Source organism: Cebus imitator, unplaced genomic scaffold (assembly GCF_001604975.1).
Source record: "Cebus imitator isolate Cc_AM_T3 unplaced genomic scaffold, Cebus_imitator-1.0 Scaffold23, whole genome shotgun sequence".
Taxonomy (NCBI): domain Eukaryota; kingdom Metazoa; phylum Chordata; class Mammalia; order Primates; family Cebidae; genus Cebus; species Cebus imitator.
Genome location: NW_016107338.1, coordinates 4,267,747 through 4,288,224, shown reverse-complemented (window position 1 = coordinate 4,288,224; position 20,478 = coordinate 4,267,747). Strand labels below are relative to the sequence as shown.

At 43.0% G+C, this 20,478-nt stretch overlaps 1 protein-coding gene and 1 long non-coding RNA gene across 7 annotated transcripts in view; one reads left to right on the top strand and one right to left on the bottom strand.

The window, feature by feature from the left end:
* The window catches only part of NFU1 (NFU1 iron-sulfur cluster scaffold), a 43,913-nt gene extending 40,430 nt beyond the window's left edge, over window positions 1-3,483 (bottom strand). Inside the window, exon 1 of one of the 6 annotated variants that reach the window (XM_017522082.2) lies at window positions 3,135-3,483. Coding sequence is in view for 2 of the 6 variants with exons in the window: in XM_017522074.2 (XP_017377563.1) it covers window positions 3,225-3,286 (62 nt within the window). In the remaining 4 variants the exon portion in view is untranslated. Of the gene's footprint in view, window positions 1-3,076; window positions 3,100-3,134 lie in introns of those variants that run through there. The other 5 variants (XM_017522074.2, XM_017522079.2, XM_017522080.2 and 2 more) reach the window with 5 other exon arrangements.
* A 6,545-nt stretch (window positions 3,484-10,028) lies between these two features.
* On the top strand, window positions 10,029-18,630 carry LOC119470128. Its single transcript, XR_005199001.1, has 2 exons — window positions 10,029-10,152; window positions 15,352-18,630. It is a non-coding gene; the product is annotated as an uncharacterized LOC119470128 (long non-coding RNA).
* Window positions 18,631-20,478: the final 1,848 nt, after the last annotated feature.

Sequence of the window (20,478 nt, the reverse complement as noted above, 5' to 3'; positions counted from 1 at the left end):
TTTTTTTTTGAGACAGGGTCTTGCTCTGTTGCCCAGGCTGGAGTGTGGTGACGCGATCCCAGCTTACTGCAACCTCCACCTGGGTTCAAGTGATTCTCTTGTCTCAGCCTTCCTAGTAGGTGGGATTATAGGTGTATGCCATCACACCTGGCTATTTTTTGTAGTTTTAGTAGAGACAAGGTTTCACCATGTTGGCCAGGCTGATCTTGAACTCCCGACCTCAAGTGATCCACCCACCTCCACATCCCAAAATGCTGAGATTATGCAGCCAACAATCTTGATAATGCTTTTCCTGTTTCATTTTGAGACAGGGTCTTGTTCTGTCACCCATGCTGGAGTGTGGTGGCATGATCAGGGTTCACTGCAGCCTTGATGTCCCAGCCTCAAGTGATTCTCCCACCTTAGTCTCTCAAGCAGGTATGACTACAGGCATGCACCACCGTGCCCAGCTGGTTTTTTTTTACTTTTTGTAGAGATGGGTTCTTACTATGTTGCTCAGGCTGATCTCCAGCTCCTGGGCTCAAGCAATCCTCCCACTTTGGCCTCCCAAAGTGCTGGGATTCTAGGCATGAGCCACCATGCCCTGCTTTTTATGTGCTTTTTGGATGGAAACATATTAACCCAGTGTAGTAACTTTACTTTACTCTTACAGAGAAAACTTAATAGGCTATTTTTGATGGCTTTGACAAACTGAAAACAAAGGAAGGAAAGCAAATACTACTAGAAAAAGAAGTAAAAGGAGACTTTAATAGTGAAAATTCTTAGAATCCTAATGCAATTTACTTTAAAATCCAGTTTACTTGAAAATATCATCGTTATCCATTTACGATTGCCACTTCCTAGGAGCCATGGAAAAATTTTAAGCACAGGAGTCATTTATAATTGCCAATAGGTTCATTTTGTCCACTGTCCAGAAACTGCTAATTCATCAAGACAAGGGAACTGCAATGAAGAGTTTAATTCACACGGAGCCAGCTGAAAGGGAGACTGGAGTTTTAGTACTCAAATAGTCTCTCTGAAACTGAGGCTAGGGGTTTTCAAGGATAGATTGACAGGCCAGGGAATGGTTGCTCCTGATTGGTTGAGGATGCAATCATAGGGGTTGGAAAACGGTCCTACTGAGTGCTTAGTCTGTTTGTGGGTGGACCAGTCAGAAATGCAAAAACCTGAAAAGGCTAATCTTAGGTTCTACAAGAGTGATGTTGTCTGCAGGAGTAATTGGGGAAGTTGCAACTCTTATGACCTCCAGAATAATGGCAGGCAATCATTTACATCTATACCTTAGTAGAATTCAGGCTCCTCTCAACCTCCAAACCTGGTGGTCTTTCGTTAGCTTTATAAAGGTGGTTTAATTTTGGGGAAGAGCTATTATCATTTGAACTATAAATGTCTCCCAAAGTTGGCTTGACCAAGCCCAGGAATGGGCAGTCTAGAGGTTAAAGACAAAATGGTGGTTGGTTAGAACAGTCTTTCACTGTCACAATTTTCTGTTAAAATTTTTTGCAAAGGCAAAAATTGTGATCATACCCAAGATCACTTTAAAAAAAAAAAGATTTATCTAATTATTTTCTGCTTAAAATAGGCAAGAAGCAACAGACAGTGGCTGTCACATTTTTTTCTCTCACAAAACTGGAATTCTGCTTGTGGAAAAGAATGAGTGGGCACAAATTAAGTATTAACAGAATACAGATTAACTGTTTCCTACCTTCAGTAATCCTTATACGCCATTGATAAGCAAGACTACTTTACTGGGATACTGTGGGACTGTAACCCATAGAGTTTCTTAGATGCTATTGGAGAGATAAAAGGATTGGCACTGAGGATTCAAGAGAACAATGGAGTCAACACTGAATGGGAATCAAATAATCTGTGAAGTCCTGACTGCCATTCCCCACACTAGCTCCAAACAGTATTGATCCTGGTAAGAGCTGTCACCATTTTAAATTATATGAATCTATTACAGCACTTACAACTTTGTCATTATTTGTTAATATATCTTTCTTGCTAGACTGCATACTCAAGGGGAGAAACTGTCTTCATTTCTAGCTGCTAGCACAATGGCCTCAGTTCATCTCACAATAAAACTAATTTCGCAGCTACCTCATAGAGAATCCAAAAATCCAAGTAAAGTGCTTAAACTAGTGCCAGGCCATGCAGTAAGTGCTCAATAAATGGCAGCTGCTACCCCTTATTATGTAATTGGTGCCCAATAATTACTAATTAAATGAGTGAAGTCCAAGGTTTGGGGTAGAAATACCTTTTTCCATAGCTCACTACCTGAATCTGCGGATGCACTGGAATTTGGAAATACACTGGAAGAATAATATTCTTGTCTCTTCAGCCCAGGGAAAAGGTAGCAGAATGAATAAAGAAGCAGCACATTCCGACATATGGGTTTAAAGTCTTGTTTTTAAGTAAGAGTGGATTACATTATTCAAGGACGGCGTCTACTCAAACACAGTAGGTAACTAACAAAAAACCTTCTACTAACTTAAATCTTTTTAGGATATACATTTAAACCTCAAGACATCATTGACACTAAAATGTCTGATACTCGAGGGCAAATTGTAGGCCTTTTTCTCCAGAAGTAAAATCAAGATACACCTACATAAATGTCCTCTTAACAATGTTCAGAGAAGTCTTTGAAAGGTGAAAATCAAAGGTACGGCTCAAGGAAGGAAGAAAAACAAGGGAACGGAGTGGGCTTTAATGGTGGTGGGTGCAGGGAATCTAGGGGTCTGGATTCTCTTCGGAGTTCCACCACTTAGAAACTGTTTGACCGTGGACATGTCACCTCCTCTTTCAGGGCCTTATTGGGAAAATGAAGAAACGAGACAAGGTATTTTCTTCCCTTCTGCGTGACAGTTTGATTCTGTGTTTAAGAGAGGACATGCACCTGGCAAAGTGCCTGGGGCCAGACAGGCACATGATTTAAAAACAGCTCCTCCGTTCTGGCTCTATAGCCAGTCTCTACAGAGACTCAAGCACCGGGTCTCTGAGCCTAACACAAAGCTCCACAGAGTCCGCCCGGATTAGGCCACAGAAGCTCCGAGCTCCTGCACCTACAGCCACACACCTCAGGGCTCACCCCGAACTGCGGCGGACCCGCCGGCTCCATCAGATGCACTACCCACCCGCCTCAAGAGAGGGTCTGCAAGGCGGCGAACGCTCAGCGGGTTAAGCCCAGCGGCACCCCTACTTGGAGCTCCAGGCTCGTCACCTACCGCCTGCGCAGCCCCGCGGCAACAGCCGCAGCTCCCCAGCCCCGCCTGGCAGCCGCCGCCATCTTAGTCCGGAGTGCCCAGGGGTCTCCCGGACAGAACCATTAAAGATCTGCGCAGGCGCAGGCTGGCCGGGAGCTGGGCGGCCACTTGGAAGAGCGCACCCCACAGGCTGCGGGTGGCGCTGCTGCGGATAAGTGCGGTGGCCTGCGCTCGGAGGTTTGCGGCCTACTGCGTCAGCCTGACCCAGAGAGGCGCGGGGGCGGGGGAAAATCTTTGCTGTTTGCGCAGGCGCCCTGGTTAATTCACGTAGCACCCTGAAAGCATGCTGTTTCCGTACTTTGCTTTAACTGCTATCTGGGTTTTTAGCTGGTGCTGGTCCTGCGGTTTCGAATGCTGTTCCCCGTCCCTAAACCTGACCCATTCCCCGCTGTAGGACCCTACTCAGTCTCCAGGCCCAGCTCAGTGACTGCCCCTAAAGACTCCCCGGAGCATCCCCTCTCAAAGGTTCTCGCGTTTCTCTTCCCAATGGGTCTGATGTAGACGTGTTTCTAACCCTTCCTCATAGGCTGTGCTTGTCGCCCGCCACTCGGTCATCTTGGACCAGCCAGCACAGAGGACGTACTGGTACAGTGCTGCCCTTTTCTGGATTGACATAGGCGTTGACTAGTTTCCAGAGCAGAGTTCCAAAGCCCATTATTTCCAGAACCTTTCTGGGAAATTCAGTTTTCTCAAGGACAACGGTTCTCAAAGTGCAGACTAGAGGCCAAAAACAGCAGGAGAACACGGTACGTTAGAACATGTTAGAAATTTTGGGCCCCACTTTAGACTTTGCAGAATCTCTATAGGTGGGGACTAGAAATCTTTTTGTTAGTTTTTTTTTGTTTGCTTTTTCTAGAGACAGGATCTATCTGTCACCCAGGCTGGAGAGCAGGAGTGTGATCATAGCTCACCAAAACCAACTCCTGGGCTCAAGTGATTCATCCTCCGGCTTCAGCTTCCCAAAGCGCTGGGATTACAAGTGTGAGCCACCTTGCCTGGCTATTTTTATTATTAGTAGTAGTAGTAGTAGTGGTAGTCGTAGTATTTTTATAGAGAAGAGGTCTCCCTATGTTGCCTGGGCTACTCTTGAACTCTGCTGGCCTCAAGTGATCCCTCTCACCTAGGCCTCCAAAAGCTCTTAGGTTACCTCGCCCTGCCTAGTAATGTTTTTATTTTATTTTTAGAAATGGGGTTTCACTTTGTTGGTCAGGGTGGTTTCGAACTCCTGATCTCAGGTGATCCACTCACCTCGGCCTCCCAAAGTGCTGGGATTACAGGCGTGAGCCACTACGCCCGGCCTTGCCTAGTAATGTTTTAACAGACTCTTCCCGGGATTCTGATGCCTGCTGAATTTGAGAACCACAGTTCTGGAAGACAGAGGACTGGTTTCTAGAATGGAAACAGCACACCTGTCGTTGAACAGGTTGAGACCACACCCAAGACAACCCTAGTCATTTCTGTGGCCTGGAGACACATCTAAGAGGTTTCAGGCCTGCAGCTCAGCGTAGCCTCGGCGCTGAGTGGGCTGTGCCTCTTTTGGTTTGCTTCCCAATGCTGCCTACTTGTTTTTAACCACCAGTGGCCTTTCTCTGTTCCCACCCCAACCCCCATTCTAGACCTCAAGGTTGAGACAGTCCAAGACTCTCTTGTTGACCCTGAATCAAGAATAAAATGTGGCTTTTCCACCTGGGAACAATTGTTCTCTGTCTTCAATTGTTTTCTCTCTTGTAGATTTCTTATCATAAGAAAAATCCTCCCAGACCCAAATCCTCTTCCACTCTCTTTTCTTCCCTTCAGAGCCAAGTGGCTTTAAAAAGTTGTCTACACTCTTAGTCTCTAGCCTTTCACTTCCCACTCCTCAAGCCACTGAAAGGAGACTTCTATGTCCCATTGTTCCCCAGGCCTGATCTAGTCAAATCACCCACAGCCTCTGTGGTGTTAACCTCAAGGACCATTTTCCATTCTTTCTTGACCTCCACAACATCAGAGGCTGAGGACCTCTCCCTCCCTTTTATAATCTTATATCTTGGCTTTGCAGGAACCACAGATTTTCCCTGCTACTTTTTTGGTTAGTCCTCCCCGGATTCCCTTGCAGGGTTTCATCTGCTTTCCCCTCCATGTTGGTGCTTTTTGGGCCCCCATTCCAGGCCCTCTTCTCTTCCCTTTCTTTTGTGATTGACAAATTTCACCAATTAGCATTTCTGTCAGCCACCAGAATATGTTTCTCTCTCTTGCAAAATCTGGGTTAACAAAACATTAATTTTTGCCAATTATTGATTACTTAGATTAAATAAAAAGCAGATTAGAAACTGTGTATAGGGTGATCTCATTTATATAAAATTGTGTGTCTGTGTGTGCTTGTATATGTGTGCACAAGAGGTGTCTGAAAGCAGATTGTCAGCTTTCTCTCCCACAATCCCATCCTTAGTTCCTTAAATATGATAAATTATTTCTCCCTTAGGGCCTTTGCATAAGATCTTCCCCCTACGGAGAATGCCTTTCCCCTCCTCTTTTCTTAACTCCCTTGTACTGAGTCCTCCAGGTCTGGGCCTAAATATCCCTTCCTTGGGGCCCCCTGTTACTTGCATCTAAATTGTCTCCTCTGTTAGCCTCTCTCAAAACACCCTGTCCTTTACTTTCATAGCACATTCTCACAACTTGAAATGATGAATTTGGATACTGATTAATGATCCTTTCACCTGCCATACTCTAAGCTTGATGAAGGACATGTCAGTCTCTCTTGTTTTTCTTTCGTTTTGAGATGAGGGCCTCACTCTGTTGCCCAGGCAGACGTGCAGTGGTGCAATCATAGCTGACTGCAGCCTCGAATTCCTGGGCTGAAGCGATGCTCCTGCCTCAGACTCCTGAGGGACATATTAGCCTCCTTACTTTTGTATCCTTAGCACCTAGTAAGTGCCTGGCACACAGTAGGTGCTCAAAAGGAATTTGTTGAGTGAATGAATGGAGGCATCTCAACCCTTTGTCAAATTCAGTACACGTTTTCACCCAGTGTGATGGTTGTGTATACAGCAGAAAGGGAAAGTCAGGAAGCAAAGGGTGGCCCTTTCCAGTTCACCCCTTGCCTGGTGCTGTGCCAAGCCAGGGTGCAGCATTTTATGGAGAAGACCGTATCCAGTGGCATGTGAAACTAGGGACAGTAGCCAGGAGCAGAGGTGAAACAGCTTTTCCTTCTTCCCACATATACTAGAGAGTGGGCGACTTTTTAAGAAAAAGTACAAATACAACTTGAGATACCTATAGCTCTATAACCCCCATAACACACGCATACACATGCACATATGCACTGTTATACATACATTCATAACTCATAGACAACTGATGTTTTCTCTATATCTTAGCAAAGATGTTTTATTGGTTGACTAAGAAGATTCCCAGACCATGTGCCAAAGACCAAAAAGTCATTTACTCATACATCGATTCATTGATTCAATAACTATTCATCAAGTGGGTTCTTGGTGCTGGGAACTGTTGAGGATTTTGGCAGAAAATGTTAGGTACCTTGCAATATCTATTTCTCCCTTCTTCCTTACCTGTGAACACTGATTTTATTCACATAGCAATGAGTCCAATTTAAGAAACCTATTTCTCAGCTTCCCTTTCACCTAGTGGGTATAAACTGTAAAGATTGCTTGAGTCGGGAGGTCAAGGCTGCACTAAGCCATGATTGTGCTGCTGCACCCCAGCCTGGGTGACAGGGCAAGACCCTGTCTCAAATAAATAAATAAATAAATAAAAAGGCCTGTGCTGTGGTACACGCCTATAATCCCAGCACTTTGGGAGGCTGAGGTGGTTTGATTGCTTGAGCCCAGGAGTTTGAAACCAGCCTGGGCAATATAGTGAGACCACATTTCTATAAAAATATAAAAAAAGAAAAAGCATCAGGTCCAGAGAGGCATTTAAAATGTAACAGCAGTAATATCTCATTCCCCTTGAGCTAAAGAATAACTTCTCGAAGTCACTTGCTATGTATGCACTAGACTAATGTTAAGCTGTGATATGCCACACATCCTATAGTTCAACGTGCATAGCCAGTCACAAACAATGTTATTTCTGTAAACAGTGAGAATACCTGCTGAGCGTGGTGGCTCACACTTAAAATCCCAACACTTTGGGAGGCTGAGGCAGGCAAATCGCTTGAGCCCAGGAGTTTGAGACCAGCTTGAGAAACAGGGAGGGATTGCACGCATGAGCCACTGCACCTGGCAGAATATCTGAGGAAGATGAGCCCCTTTAAATTATCAGGCCCACTGACTAGCTTAAAAAAAAGTATCAGGGCGGGGTGCTGTGGCTCATGCCTGTAATCCCAGCAATTTGGGAGTCTCTACCAACAAACACTGTCTCCACAAAAAATTAGCCAGACATGGTGGCACATGCCTGTAGTGCCAGTTATTTGGAAGGCTAAGGTGGGAGAATCACCTGAGCCTGGGAAGCTGAGGCTGCAGTGAGCCGTGATTACACCACTGCACTCCAGCTTGGGTGACAGCATAAGACCGTGTCTCAAGGAAAAAAATTAAAAAGTCCAGTGAGAATCCCTGATAGGCAACTTTTGTAATTGTTCCCCTCCCCTGATTTGTGTCTTTTTCTTTAAAAAGTTGAGCCTCTCCTTTGTTCCCCAGAGCACTCTCCAGAACAAGCTGAAGTATGGCCAGGGCTACAGTCCTCAACCTTGGCCCAAATAAATTCTCTATATTAATTTTGCCTCAGCTTCTTCCTTTTAGGTCAACATTTTCTCACAGTACTGTTTAATTAGGTTTCCCGTTACTCAGAGATGATTGAAATCCTTCATGGAGTGACATTAAGATGAACAAAACAATTCCTGGTCTCAGGGAGCTCCTGGAGAAGAGGTGTGAATCAACAAAGGCACTAGCGGAATAGACTGTATGTGGGGGACAGGAAGCATTGTCGAATGTGAAATGGTGTTTAACTTTCTTTGGGTTAATGTGTGTTCCAAAATTGTGTGAGATTCCTGTAATTCTGATATATCTTAGTATATAATATCAGTAATAATTATAATTATTATGTTAAATTGTTCGGTGCCACAGAAATCACCAAATGTCCTTGCCAGCTGTGTATTTAACCATGGCTGTTCTAGGAGTTTTGTCATCCACAAACAATTGTTTTACTTTGAGTCTTCTCAAAAAGTAGTGTATATTCTTCTTTAAGGAAATTTTCTTCTTTAAATGAATTTATGGAAAGGACTGAAAAGTACTCTTGAATACAAGTTTCTGATAACTTTGGAGATCATATCATTGGACTATGAAAATACTTTCTAGGGCCAGGTGCAGTGGCTCACACCTGTAATCCCAGCACTTTGGGAGGCTGAGACGGGTGGATCATGAGGTCAGGAGATCAAGACTATCCTGGCTAACGTGGTGAAAACCCATCTCTACTAAAAATACAAAAAATTAGCTGGGCATGGTGGCATGTGCCTGTAGTCCCAGCTACTAGGGAGGCTGAGGCAGGAGAATTGCTTGAACCTGGGAGGCAGAGGTTGCAGTGAGCCGAGATCGTGCCACTGCACTCTAGCCTGGGCGACAGAGCAAGACTCCATCTCAAAAACAACAACAACAAAACACGAAAGAAACCTTGTTGAATGGATGAGCTAACTTTCCTAATCTGTAAAATGTAGGAAGCAATACCTATTGAAAATGGTTGAGTGTCAGAGAAAATGCATTCAAAGTGCCTTGAACCGAGCTTGTCACATAGGTAGCTGTAATGATGCTGTTGCTTTATTCTCCTGTAACACTTTTAGATTCATTCCTGACATTCTACAAGGAGTGACGCCTGAGGTCAGCTGACTGATCTGTGTTCTTCCTAGAAATGAGATGGATTTGAGCATTTCTGCTGGGCTGTTGTGGCAGGTGCAACAGAGAAATATTTACCTGAGGCATGGTGAAGCCTTCTGGGAAAGAATTCATCCTGGGGAAGAATTCCTTTCTTGAGCAAAGAGTCAGTCCGTATGTTTGATCAAAGGTCAGGGAGCCCAGATGCTCAGACTGTCTTCTGGACCAACCCCCATGAACTCTGTCTCAGGCTCAGGGAGAGGGTTTGAAACAAAAGTGACATACAAAAGTTTCATTAAAACATCTAGGACTGTGTGAGCCCTGAGCCCAGGGTTCTGCTGCTTTCTAGCCAGTGAAAGAAGTGGGGCATGTTGTACCCCAGTGGGACCAGTGGAGCACAGTTAACTGCTGATTGGATGTGAGGGTCTGAAGCAGGCTGCAGTGGCCCCCATCTGAACAGGGGAAGTGGGAAGACATTACACCATAGGTGCCTTGGTCTTGTTAAATAAAATTATGGGAGGCCATTGTTTTGGACTGAGCCCCTGTGCTAGGTCCCAACAGACCAGAACAAACCAAAATGGAGTGACTCATGCTAAATGTAATCAGACTGAAACTTGAAGGAGGCAGATAGACCCCCCCAACAGACCTGTTTCTTTTTTTCTCCTGAAAACAGGAGATTCCAGCATGATAAGGAAGTCCCCCTTGGCTCTAACCCTTAGCCAATCAGGTTTTTTTCCTATTGTTCTGTTTCTTTGTTCCCACCTTACAAAACCCACTGTTCTTCTATTTCTCAGTGAAATTTGAGACCAAATAATTCCATGTATGATGGTGACAGAATTATATCAATGACTAAAGTTTTAGTTAATCTCTCAAATTGAGAGGTTGTTCAAAAGGAGGAAATGGTTAAGTTTGGCCTAAAGCTGCCGCCTTACATATTTTAAGTTACGTTTCTCTAAACACAGTGAATTGTAACCCAACTTGATGTGTAAACATACTCTTCTAACAAGCAATGAGTCTCAGCCAGTCACAGGAGCCAAATTTCAGTCAACCACAGGCAGTCAGATGTTCAAACCAGGTCAAATAAGGTAAATCCCCAGTTGTCACCAATTGAGCTGTTTCTATACCTCACTTCTATTTTCTATAGATCACTTTCCTTTTTCTGTCCATAAATCTTATCCAGTCATGTGACAATCCTGGAGTTGCTCTGAATCTATTCTGGTTCTGGGAGCTGCCTGATTTGTGAATCATTCTTTGCTCAATTAAGCTCTGTTAAATTTAATTTGTCTAAAATTTTTCTGTTAACAACCTTCTGGGGCTGATTTGGTCGCAGGCAGCAGAGCAGTTGAAGAAAAACATGAGTAAATGGTAGCAGAACAGAACCTATTCCAAGCACACATGATCCCAGGAATGGATGGAAAGAGATGTCAGTCGTTGTTTCCACAGGGAAGGTGGGAGTAGAGACAGAGTCACATTGTACTGTGACCTTATTTTTACTAAGAGGTTGGTGAAGATCTCAAAAAAGGTTAAGCATATAACAATGAAGACAGTACTTTCCATTTATCACTCTAATTACATACAGCTCCCTCTGCACTGCCTTTCGTTTGTTAATTAAGAGGGGAAAAATCTTTCTTAAATAATCCAGAATAAACCTTTCACATATTTAAGACACAGTCTTGCTGTGTCTCCCAGGCTGGAATGAAGTGGTGGGATCAGGGTATACTACAGCTTCAAACTCCTGGGCTCAAGTGATACTTCCACTTCTGCCTCCTGAGTAGCTGGGACTAGAGGTGTACACCACAGTGCCAGTTATTTTCTTATCTTTATTTTTGTAGAGATGGGGTCTCACTATGTTGCACAGGTTGTTCTCAAACTCCTCAAGCGATCTTCCTGCATCCTTCTCCCAAAGTGCTGGAATTACAGGCCTGAGCCACCATGCCAGACCTGGAATAAACATTTTAAAACAAAGTTCCTGCTTTTATATTTCCCAAAATTTCTCTACAAGCTTTATAGCTCTTCTACTATTTTGTACCTAATGATTACCTCAATAACCAACAAAACCTTGATTTCCTTCATCAAACTGTACTCTCCTTTTACCTCCAAAGCCAGGTGTCCTTAGATTTGAGATCTAAGAGAATACCCGGGAACACCTGGTCATTCAGGTTTGCAGCTCTGTATATGTACATGTAGCTGGAGGGCTACCTCTTCTGGTTATGAAGGGTGTGTCCTGCTTAACTCCAGGGGCCACAATAAAATAGGATGCAATGTGAATTGTTACGGGAGTTACCCAGCGTGGTAGCCCTGTGTAACAGGGTATGGACTGGGACTTTCCTGCTGACTTGGAGTTTTGGCTTAAGCCTCCAAGTCAAGGACATTGGGTGATAAGGCCAAAAACATTTTAAAGTGGTTAGGCTTCCTGAAAGATGTTTAAAAAACAAAACAAAACAAAACGGTGACACCTCCACCCAACCCATCCAGGTTACAGAAGACAAGCCAACCGAGACTTATAGGTCCCAGGGTGCCTATGATAGAGGAGGGTGAAGTCTCGCTCTCTGGCTGCAGGCTTCCTGACCTGCAGAAATTTTGGGGTCAGTCTCCCCAATTTTGGGATAAAATATGGTAAGATAGTCCTTGGAGTGTCCTCAGGAGTTTGGGGATAAATTCCAGAGATGGGAGGCAGGTCCAAGTAGCCCACAAGTGGCAGAGCAAAGAGAGAAGGAACAGGAGACCAGCTTGCATTCCCGATATTTTGTGGGACAAGGATGCCAAGACTTTCCTATGGGCCAAGCGGGCTCTGCAGAAGCAAGCCAGGCTGAGCTGTCCTGGAGGGATTCTGCTAATGAGGGGCCCTAGCAGGGAAGGGGACCCCAGCTTGCTGAGTAGAATGTGCTTATCAGGGGCAGGAGGTGAGAGGAGCAGGTTGCAAGAATTAGTTAGAGTGGGGGTCAAGTCACTTTTCTGTAAAGGGCCAGAGGGTAAATATTTTTGTCTTTGTAGACCACATGGTCTCTGTTGCAGCGCCTCCACCATGTCCTTGTAGAGCAAAAGCAGCCACAGGCAATACAAAAATGAAAGAGTGTGCCTGTGTTTCAATACAGAAAGTCTTGAGTTCCACTTCCTGTGGGAGGGATTAATTGAATTTCTGTGTGAGAGATTTTTTCCCCCATTTATCCTGTTTATTTATTTAATCATTTTTTATACCAGTATGGGCTCATGGATGTTTATCCTATGTGTTATAATCTAATAATATAGTGTTTATTTTATTGCTCAATTTGTTCTAGTTTTGACCATTGGGAGTTTTTTCATGTTGGCTCTTGTGTTCCCACGACTCTTTATTTTTCCGTTTTTCTTTTGGTAGAGATGGGAATTCAATGTGTTTGCCCAGGCTAGTCTCGGATGCCTAGTCCCAAATGATTCTCCTGTCTTGGCCTCCTCTGTGCCGTGATCACAGACATGAGCCACCATGCCTGACACACACACACACACACACACACACACACACACAAACATACACTTTTTTTTTTTTTTGAGACTGGATCTTGCTTTGTCATCCATGTCAGAAAACACAAAAACAGAAACAAAAACAAAAAAACGTTAAAGTGGTAAATTTTAACCTGGGCAATATAGTGAGACCTCATTTCCACAAAAGATTAAAAAATTATCTGAGTTTGGTAATTCACATCTGTAGTCTCAGCTACTCAGGAGGCTGAGATGGGAGGATCACCGGAGCCATTGAGCCATGGAGGTCGAGGCTGCAGTGAGCCAACATCATGCCACCATTCCAGCCTGAGCGAAACTCTAGTTTTGCTTTGGTTGCCCAAGCTGGAATGCAATGGCGTGATCTCGGCTCATCGCAACCGATGAGGGAGTGAGCCACTGTGCCCAGCCTAACATTTTAAATTTAAATTTTTATTTTGTTTGAGACAAGATCTCGCTTTGTCATCCAGGCTGGAGTGGTGGCATGATCTTGGCTCACAGCAGCCTTCACCTCCATGGCCCAAGTGATCCTCCCATCTCAGCCTCCTGAGTAGCTGGGACTACAGGTGTGAACCACCACACTCAGCTAATTTTTAAACTTTTTGTGGAAATGAGGTCTCACTATATTGCCCAGGCTAAAATTTACCACTTTTAACTTTTTTTTTTTTTTTTTTTTTTTACTCCTGTTACCCAGGCTGGAGTGCAGTAGCATGATCATAGCTCAATGCAGCTTCAACCTCCCTGGCTCAATGCAATCCTCCCACTCAGCCTCCAGAATAGCTGGGATTACAGGCATGTGCTACCCTGCCCGGCTGATTTTGTACTTTTTTTTAGTAGAGACGGGGTTTCTCCATATTGTTCAGGCTGGTCTCAAACTCCTGACCTCAGGTGATCCACCCACCTCAGCCTCTCAAAGTGCTGAGATTACAGGGATGAGCCACCATGCCCAGCCTAACATTTTTTTTTTAAGTGCAGTTTCACTCTTTTGCACAAGCTGGAGTGCAGTGGTGCGATCTTGGCTCGCTGCAATCTCTGCCTCCCGGGTTCAAGCGATTATCCTGCCTCAGCCTCCTAACTGGGACTACACGTGCCCGCCACCATGCCCAGCTAATTTTTTGTATCTTTAGTAGAGACAGGTTTTCACCATGTTAGCCAGGATGGTCTTGATCTCCCGACCTCATGATCCACCTGTCTCAGCCTCCCAAAGTGCTGGGATTACAGGGATGAGCCACTGCGCCTGGCCCCATTTTTTTTTTTAAAGTACTTTTTAACCTTCTGACACTGCAGTACAAGATGCTCCTGGTTCATCTTGTATATTTCCTACGCTAGCCCTAGAATCAGCCATTTCTCCATGGAGCCCTGGCTCTTTTTATTAGAGAATGGTATTTAAAAGCCACGAACTGAGTGCTAGGTGTGCTTGTTGTCCCTTTACGTGTTACTATTATTCCTTCATCTGTTCCTTCTCTACAGTTTCTCCTCTGCTGCTGAGCGTAGCTGCTTGATCATTCAAATATGCCCATGTGCTTCTCCCATTAGTCCTTTATCCACGTCCGCACCTGGGCTGCATTCTGAAGAGAATATGTCTCTTTTTGGGGCATCTGGGCTAAGCTTATATAATAGCAGGTTGAGGGACTACTTGGTCTCCTTTCATGTAATCTGACATGCTAAGCTAAGCCCTTACTACTTACTCTTACTACTCCAATATAAGAAAAGAGGAACTCAAGGAAAAATACGTAAGAGGGGAGGGGGAAATAACTTTGACTTAAATCTAGAGAAGCAGATCTAAACCATCTGCTCATGGCTTTCCCCTGGGTCTCACCCTGGTTCCTCACTTGGCTGTTAAGGGGTGATATAAGGGCACCTCCTCCCTGGCTGGACTATTACCAACTGGCCTTAAGGGCAAAAGTGAGACACAGTGAATGCAGAGCCCACCTGTGGGAGCTTGTGCTTACAACTCCTGTGTTCCCTACTTGGAAGGCAGGGCCCACCTTAACAGAAGGCTCAGTGGCAGTGTGAAAAGAGCTTCCCCCAGAGCAACTGCGGAGGAACAGACAAAAAAGACTGTGCTTTTGCTTAATGTTAACTTGAAATAGGAAAAGCATAAGAACTTCACATTGTAGAATTTGGTGGGGTATATATTTAGGTCTTAAATTTTCAGAAGTAGGCAACTTTGACTTCACTCATGCATATAACACCAGAACTCTTTGGATTCCTGGGTCTTGTTCAAACACCACCTCTGCAAACTCAGCAGAGGTGTTACCCATTCTCCCTGAATCATGACAAAGTCAAGCTCATTAAAGTTCAGGCAAATACCACTCTGTGTTATTTTCTCAAATTTGGAGAGGAAATAGGCAGGTTCTCCTTCCCAGTATGGATTTTTAAAATTCATAGGTATATTTTTTTCCTAAGACTTCTCTCTTGAGGTTAATGCTGGTCTCTCTTAGACTTCTCTCTTGAGGTTAATGCTGGCCTCTCTTAGACTTCTCTTAAAGTTAATGCTGTCCTCTCTTCAGGGATATAAAAGTATACTACTAGGCTTCACACTAAGTGAAAGATACCTATGAATCCCTTCAATCCTAGGGAGATCTGAGTTAAGAAATAGCACAAAGCATAAATCATTTAATTCGGTCCATTTTAATAAAGGGTATAGGAGTTTACAACTTAAAACAATTCATAAAAACTATCAGATACATATGATAAATCACACCAAGAGTGCAGTAACGTAAATCCAATGGTCTGCAAATAAGAGGTATTGCAAAATTGTTAAGATTGACTTTCATGTTTTCTCCCCTCTTTTCTCTTGTTCACAGCCCAAGATTATGTGCACATTGTTTTCTGAGGCCTGATGACTTCAATACTCCTTCTGGCTGGGATGGCCTCCTTATTTAATCCATTCCAAATAGCAAAGGGAGTTCACCTCTTCTCCACGGAATGAGCATGGTCCTTGTCCTTTATTATTTGGTTTCTATCTCCTAACAAATGACATTAAATGTTCCCTCATTCAAAACATATTGTGGGCCTTGTGGTGTTCTGGTCACTGCTGCCCTCCCAATGCAACACATGAGCCCTCAGGATGAGCCCTACAGAGTTTTATCCTTGTGGGTAAGATGTGTACTTGGGAATGAAGATAAAGTCATGGCTGATTTCCCCAACCTTTTGTCGAGAACTCCAATTGTAACTTTGAGAGTTTTTGGCAAAAGGAACCAAATTGACTCATGCCACATACCTATGGTCACTTCTCAGTACTCTTTGGATGTCTTTATTAGGAAAGCCCGAATTAACACTACAGAAGAAACCATGAGGATGAATAAACACACACAGACACACAAACACACACGCCCCATTCACACTCAAATGGGAATCTCTGGTAGACTCAAAGAATACAGCTAATTTGCCATTTCAGAGTGAAAAGCCTGCCCTGTCTCACCCTGCCCCCAAAGATTAACCTAACCTAACCTACTTTAACTGGTATGGGTAAAAACCAATTCTGCAACTCCTATATGTACACATTAAAGGAATCAAACGGATCCCTTTAACATGTACATATAGTTCTAAGGCAATGCAGGTAACACTAACTTGGTTTCAAGAGCATTGTCAAAACTGGGGCACATATATTCCTATTAGAGATGGCTGGGAGACAGTTGAGAATAAATTTATGGAATTACAAATTATGGGAATACTGGACTAAGCCATGAATGGTTAACATGTAGCCATTTTTGCCAGCTATTCTAGAGTCCCTTCACACATAAACTTGACCCTGCATTCCAGGAGAGGTCCCTCTGGGTTGTGTCACTACAGAGTAAGGCTAAGGCTAGGGTCCTGCCAACCTACCTTTCTTTTAGTACGTAATAGGGAAGTGAGCCATTTTTCTTTTTCTTTTTTTTTTTTTTTTTTTTGAGACAGGGTCTGGCTCTATTGCATCCAGGCTAGAGTGCAGTGACACAATCTTGGCTTACTGCAACCTCCCGTGCTCAAGCCATCCTCCTATCTAGGCCTCCCAAGAAGCTGGGACTACAGATATCCACCACCATGCCTAATTTTTGTATTTTTTGTACAGACAGGGTTTTGGCACATTGCCCAGGCTGGTCTTGAACCAGTGAGCTCAAGCGATCTGCCCACCTCAACCTCCCAAAGTGCTGGGATTATAGGTGTGAGCCACCACACCCCACCCATTTCATTCTTATTGGTGAGATTGTCACAGACTTGGCTGAAATTTAAGAAGAAACTGTTTACAGCGACAAAGGATGCAATTAAAGTTTACATGATCATTCAACTGTGCATTTCATCATGCACTTATTGATATGCTCAAAAAAGCGGAATGTCAAGTAAGGAAATGAAGTGAGAACAGGAACAAGGGAGGTAAGCCAGGAAGACTTCCAGGGACTTGAACAAAAACAATTCCCAACCACATACTACTTTTTATTTTCAAGCATTTTGAAACGCTTCTTTTCCTTTAGTGATGTTTTCAGTAACAAATCTGCAAGTGTTCTTGGTGGTTAAAAACAAAACAAAACTACAAGTATCAGTTAAGAAAGACAAAGAAAAGACTAAGAATTTAAATTAGATGATCCCATTTAAAGTTTTCAGTGTTTACTTTAGATGGAATAGGAACATTAGAACTCAGGGGTGGTTTGGACATTAACAAGGTACTCCTGCCTCCTCAGAAGCTACAGTCTTTTCTGCAGTTCCCTTATGTACCTTTCATCAAAATAATTTGGGTTCCAGATTTCTCAGATAAAACCACATCTGTGAGACCAGCAACCATTTCACAGTTGACTGGTATGTGTTCTCCAATTTCAGTTCCAAACACACAACAGAGAATCACACTTTTCTTTATTAAAGGGACTCAAATGATTTTAAGCTGTATTCTTCCTGCTAGAGAATGAACTGAGTAGCATCCTTCTCTCATTTTCTATAATAAAATTTCCTATGTGATATACTGCACACACATTATATCTGATATATGTTTTGATTCTTTTTCTTTAGGGAAGCAAATATAGAATTTCCATTGTCAGATTATTCTTCTGATTCCATGATGCATTAGTGAAATGTCCACCAAGTAGTTGGAAACACTGATGTACACGTATTCTAAAACTTACTAAATAATGGGCCAGTAAGATACTGGTATCTTTCTAGAACATTTAGAAAGAGATCTTAGTTGCATGAGAAAACTCGGATACAACATGGGCCTGTAAACACATACATTCTAGTATACACATATGAGACTTTTCAACTCAATAATAAGTGGACCCAAAACAAAATAGGGTGTATGACCCAGACTCCCTACATGCTGCCCAGCAGCTGCTTCAGCATCAAATTGTGTTCGTCCCATTTTCTAATCTAACCAAGCACTTGGAGCTAAAGGGCTGTATGTAAGTCCAAGAAACGAATATATTAAATATTTTTCACCACATATGACATCATTAATTCAATAGTTCCTGTTAATCAATTAATGTGGATTCTTTCAGGGTTCATCAATGCATGTGTGGCTCAATGCTTTATGAATAAATATATTCTGGCTCATTGCTTTCCACTGAAATGAAAGGACACAAGCTCTATATTCCCTAACAAATGTGTAAAGCAAAAACACAACAAATAAAAACAAGAAGTATAGACATTTGTTGATTATATGCAGTCTTGTGCTGCATAAAAACGATTCCATCAATGATGAACCACATATACCATGATGGTCCCATAAAATTATACCGTATTTTTACTGTACCTTTTCTATATCTACATGGATACACAAATATTTACCATTGTGTTACAACTGCCTACAGTATTCAGTACAGTAACATGCTGTACAGTTTGTAGCCCAGGAGCAATAGGCTAGACCATGTAGCCTAGGTAGGTATTAGGCTATATCATCTATGTGCTAAGTACACTCTGTGATGTTCACACAATGACAAAATCACCTAAGGATGCATTTCTCTGACAGTTTCCCCCATCATTAAGTGGGGCATGACTGTATTTTTTTTCTCTTTAAGGAAATAAGACCCTACTGCAATACAAGTCTGCAGAATAACAGTTACTAATAATTAGCATAATCCACAAGTCAAAGTTTTTTCATGTATCACCAAGAAAAAAAACAAGAGTAATTTGCATGTGTTTACATCCATTTCTGTTTTCAAAGAAGGTATGTAGAGTCTCCACCCACCATATCTCCAGCGACAATTTTTTTTTTTTTTTTTTAGATGGGAGTTTTGCTCTTGTTGCCCAGGCTGGTGTGCAATGGCACAATCTCGGCTCACTGCAACCTTCACCTCCTGGGTTCAAGCGATTCTCCTGCCTCAGCCTCCCTAGTAGCTCAGGCTACAGGCGTGTGCTACCATGCCCGGCTAATTTTTGTATTTTTAGTAGAGACGGGGTTTCACCATGTTGGCCAGGCTAATCTCAAACTCCTGGCCTCAAGTGATCCACCTGCCTCAGCCTCCCAAAGTGCTGGGATTACAGGTATGAGCCGCTGGCCTCCAGTGAAAAATTTAAAAAGGATACAAGCTCATGTTTGATGAAGTAGTCAACTATAGTACAATCACCATGATTTTATTCTGATTTTGACCTTGCGAATTAAAATAGTCACTTGATTAGAAGAGAATTATCAAATAACCAAAGAAAAAACATTTTGCAGGGCTGTTACAGAGATAATCCTGAATATTTGGAAAGGGGAATTTCTGGGCTGGGTGCAGTGGTGAACCCAGGAGGTGGAGGTTGCAGTGAGCTGAGATCACACCACTGTACTCCAGCCTGGGCAACACAGTAAGACTCCATCTCGGGAAAAAAATAGAATTTCTCAGTTGGGGTGAGAACTCTCCCTGCTCTCCCTAAATATTCCTGGCCTCTTAGTTCATGCTTTTGAGGGTTTCACTTGATAATGGCCATGGGAAGAATCTGCGGTGCAAAGTTCCATGTGCATTAGCCAAAATTATTCACTCAACTAGAAAGACAATTTTGCATCCACTCATACATAGAAAAGTCAGAAACAAGAATTGAAAAAAGCGAATTCTCAGAAAAAACATTTAGCATCCACCAAAGTGGAAGACATAGATTTCTGGCACAGTTGAGACCTTGGTAGGAAAACCAAATCTTGGCACAATGCCAACTATTTATGTTTTGATCTGGACATGTGAAATAGATGGAAACCAACCAAAAAAGGAAAAAGAGTTGAAAAGTAGCTGCTCATATTTTACTGCCAATATTCCTGAACTTTAAAGAATATCACACTAATGAACTGCAATAGAATTGGGCATTTAGACTTGATTCTTAGATGAATTTCCAATAAGTTTTAAATCATTGATCTGGTTTGGTAAATAACTCTCCAGACTTCTACAGCTAATGGAAAAATCACTTACCCTTTACTCGAAGTGACAGCATTCATGTTGAAACCTAATGCAGCAACTCTATTAAGTTGAACTGTCTTAGCAGAAATCTTTCCATTGAGATATAGGCTTTATTTTTATATTTTTGGAGACAGGGTCGCACTCTGTTACCCAGGCTGCACTCATGATTCACTGCAGCCTCGAACTCCTGGGCTCAATTGATCTTTCCACTTCAGCCTCCCGAGTAGCTACAGACATAAGCCACCATACCCAGATAATTATTTTATTTATTTATTTATGTTTTAGAGTCTCACTCTGTTGCTCAGGCCAGAGTGCAATGGCATTTCCTCAGTTCACTGCAATCTCTGCCTCCCAGGTTCAAGTGATTCTCCTGCCTCAGCCTCCTGAGTAGCTGAGACTACAGGCATGTGCCACCATGCCCAGCTAATTTTTTGTATTTTTAGTACAGATAGGGTTTCACCATATTGGTCAAGCTGGTCTTGAACTCCCAATATTGTGATCCACCCACCTCAGCCTCCCAAAGTGCTGAGATTACAGGCGTGAGCAACTGTGCCCGGCCTATTTTTTGTTCTCAAAAAAAATTCAATATAAGTAAACATA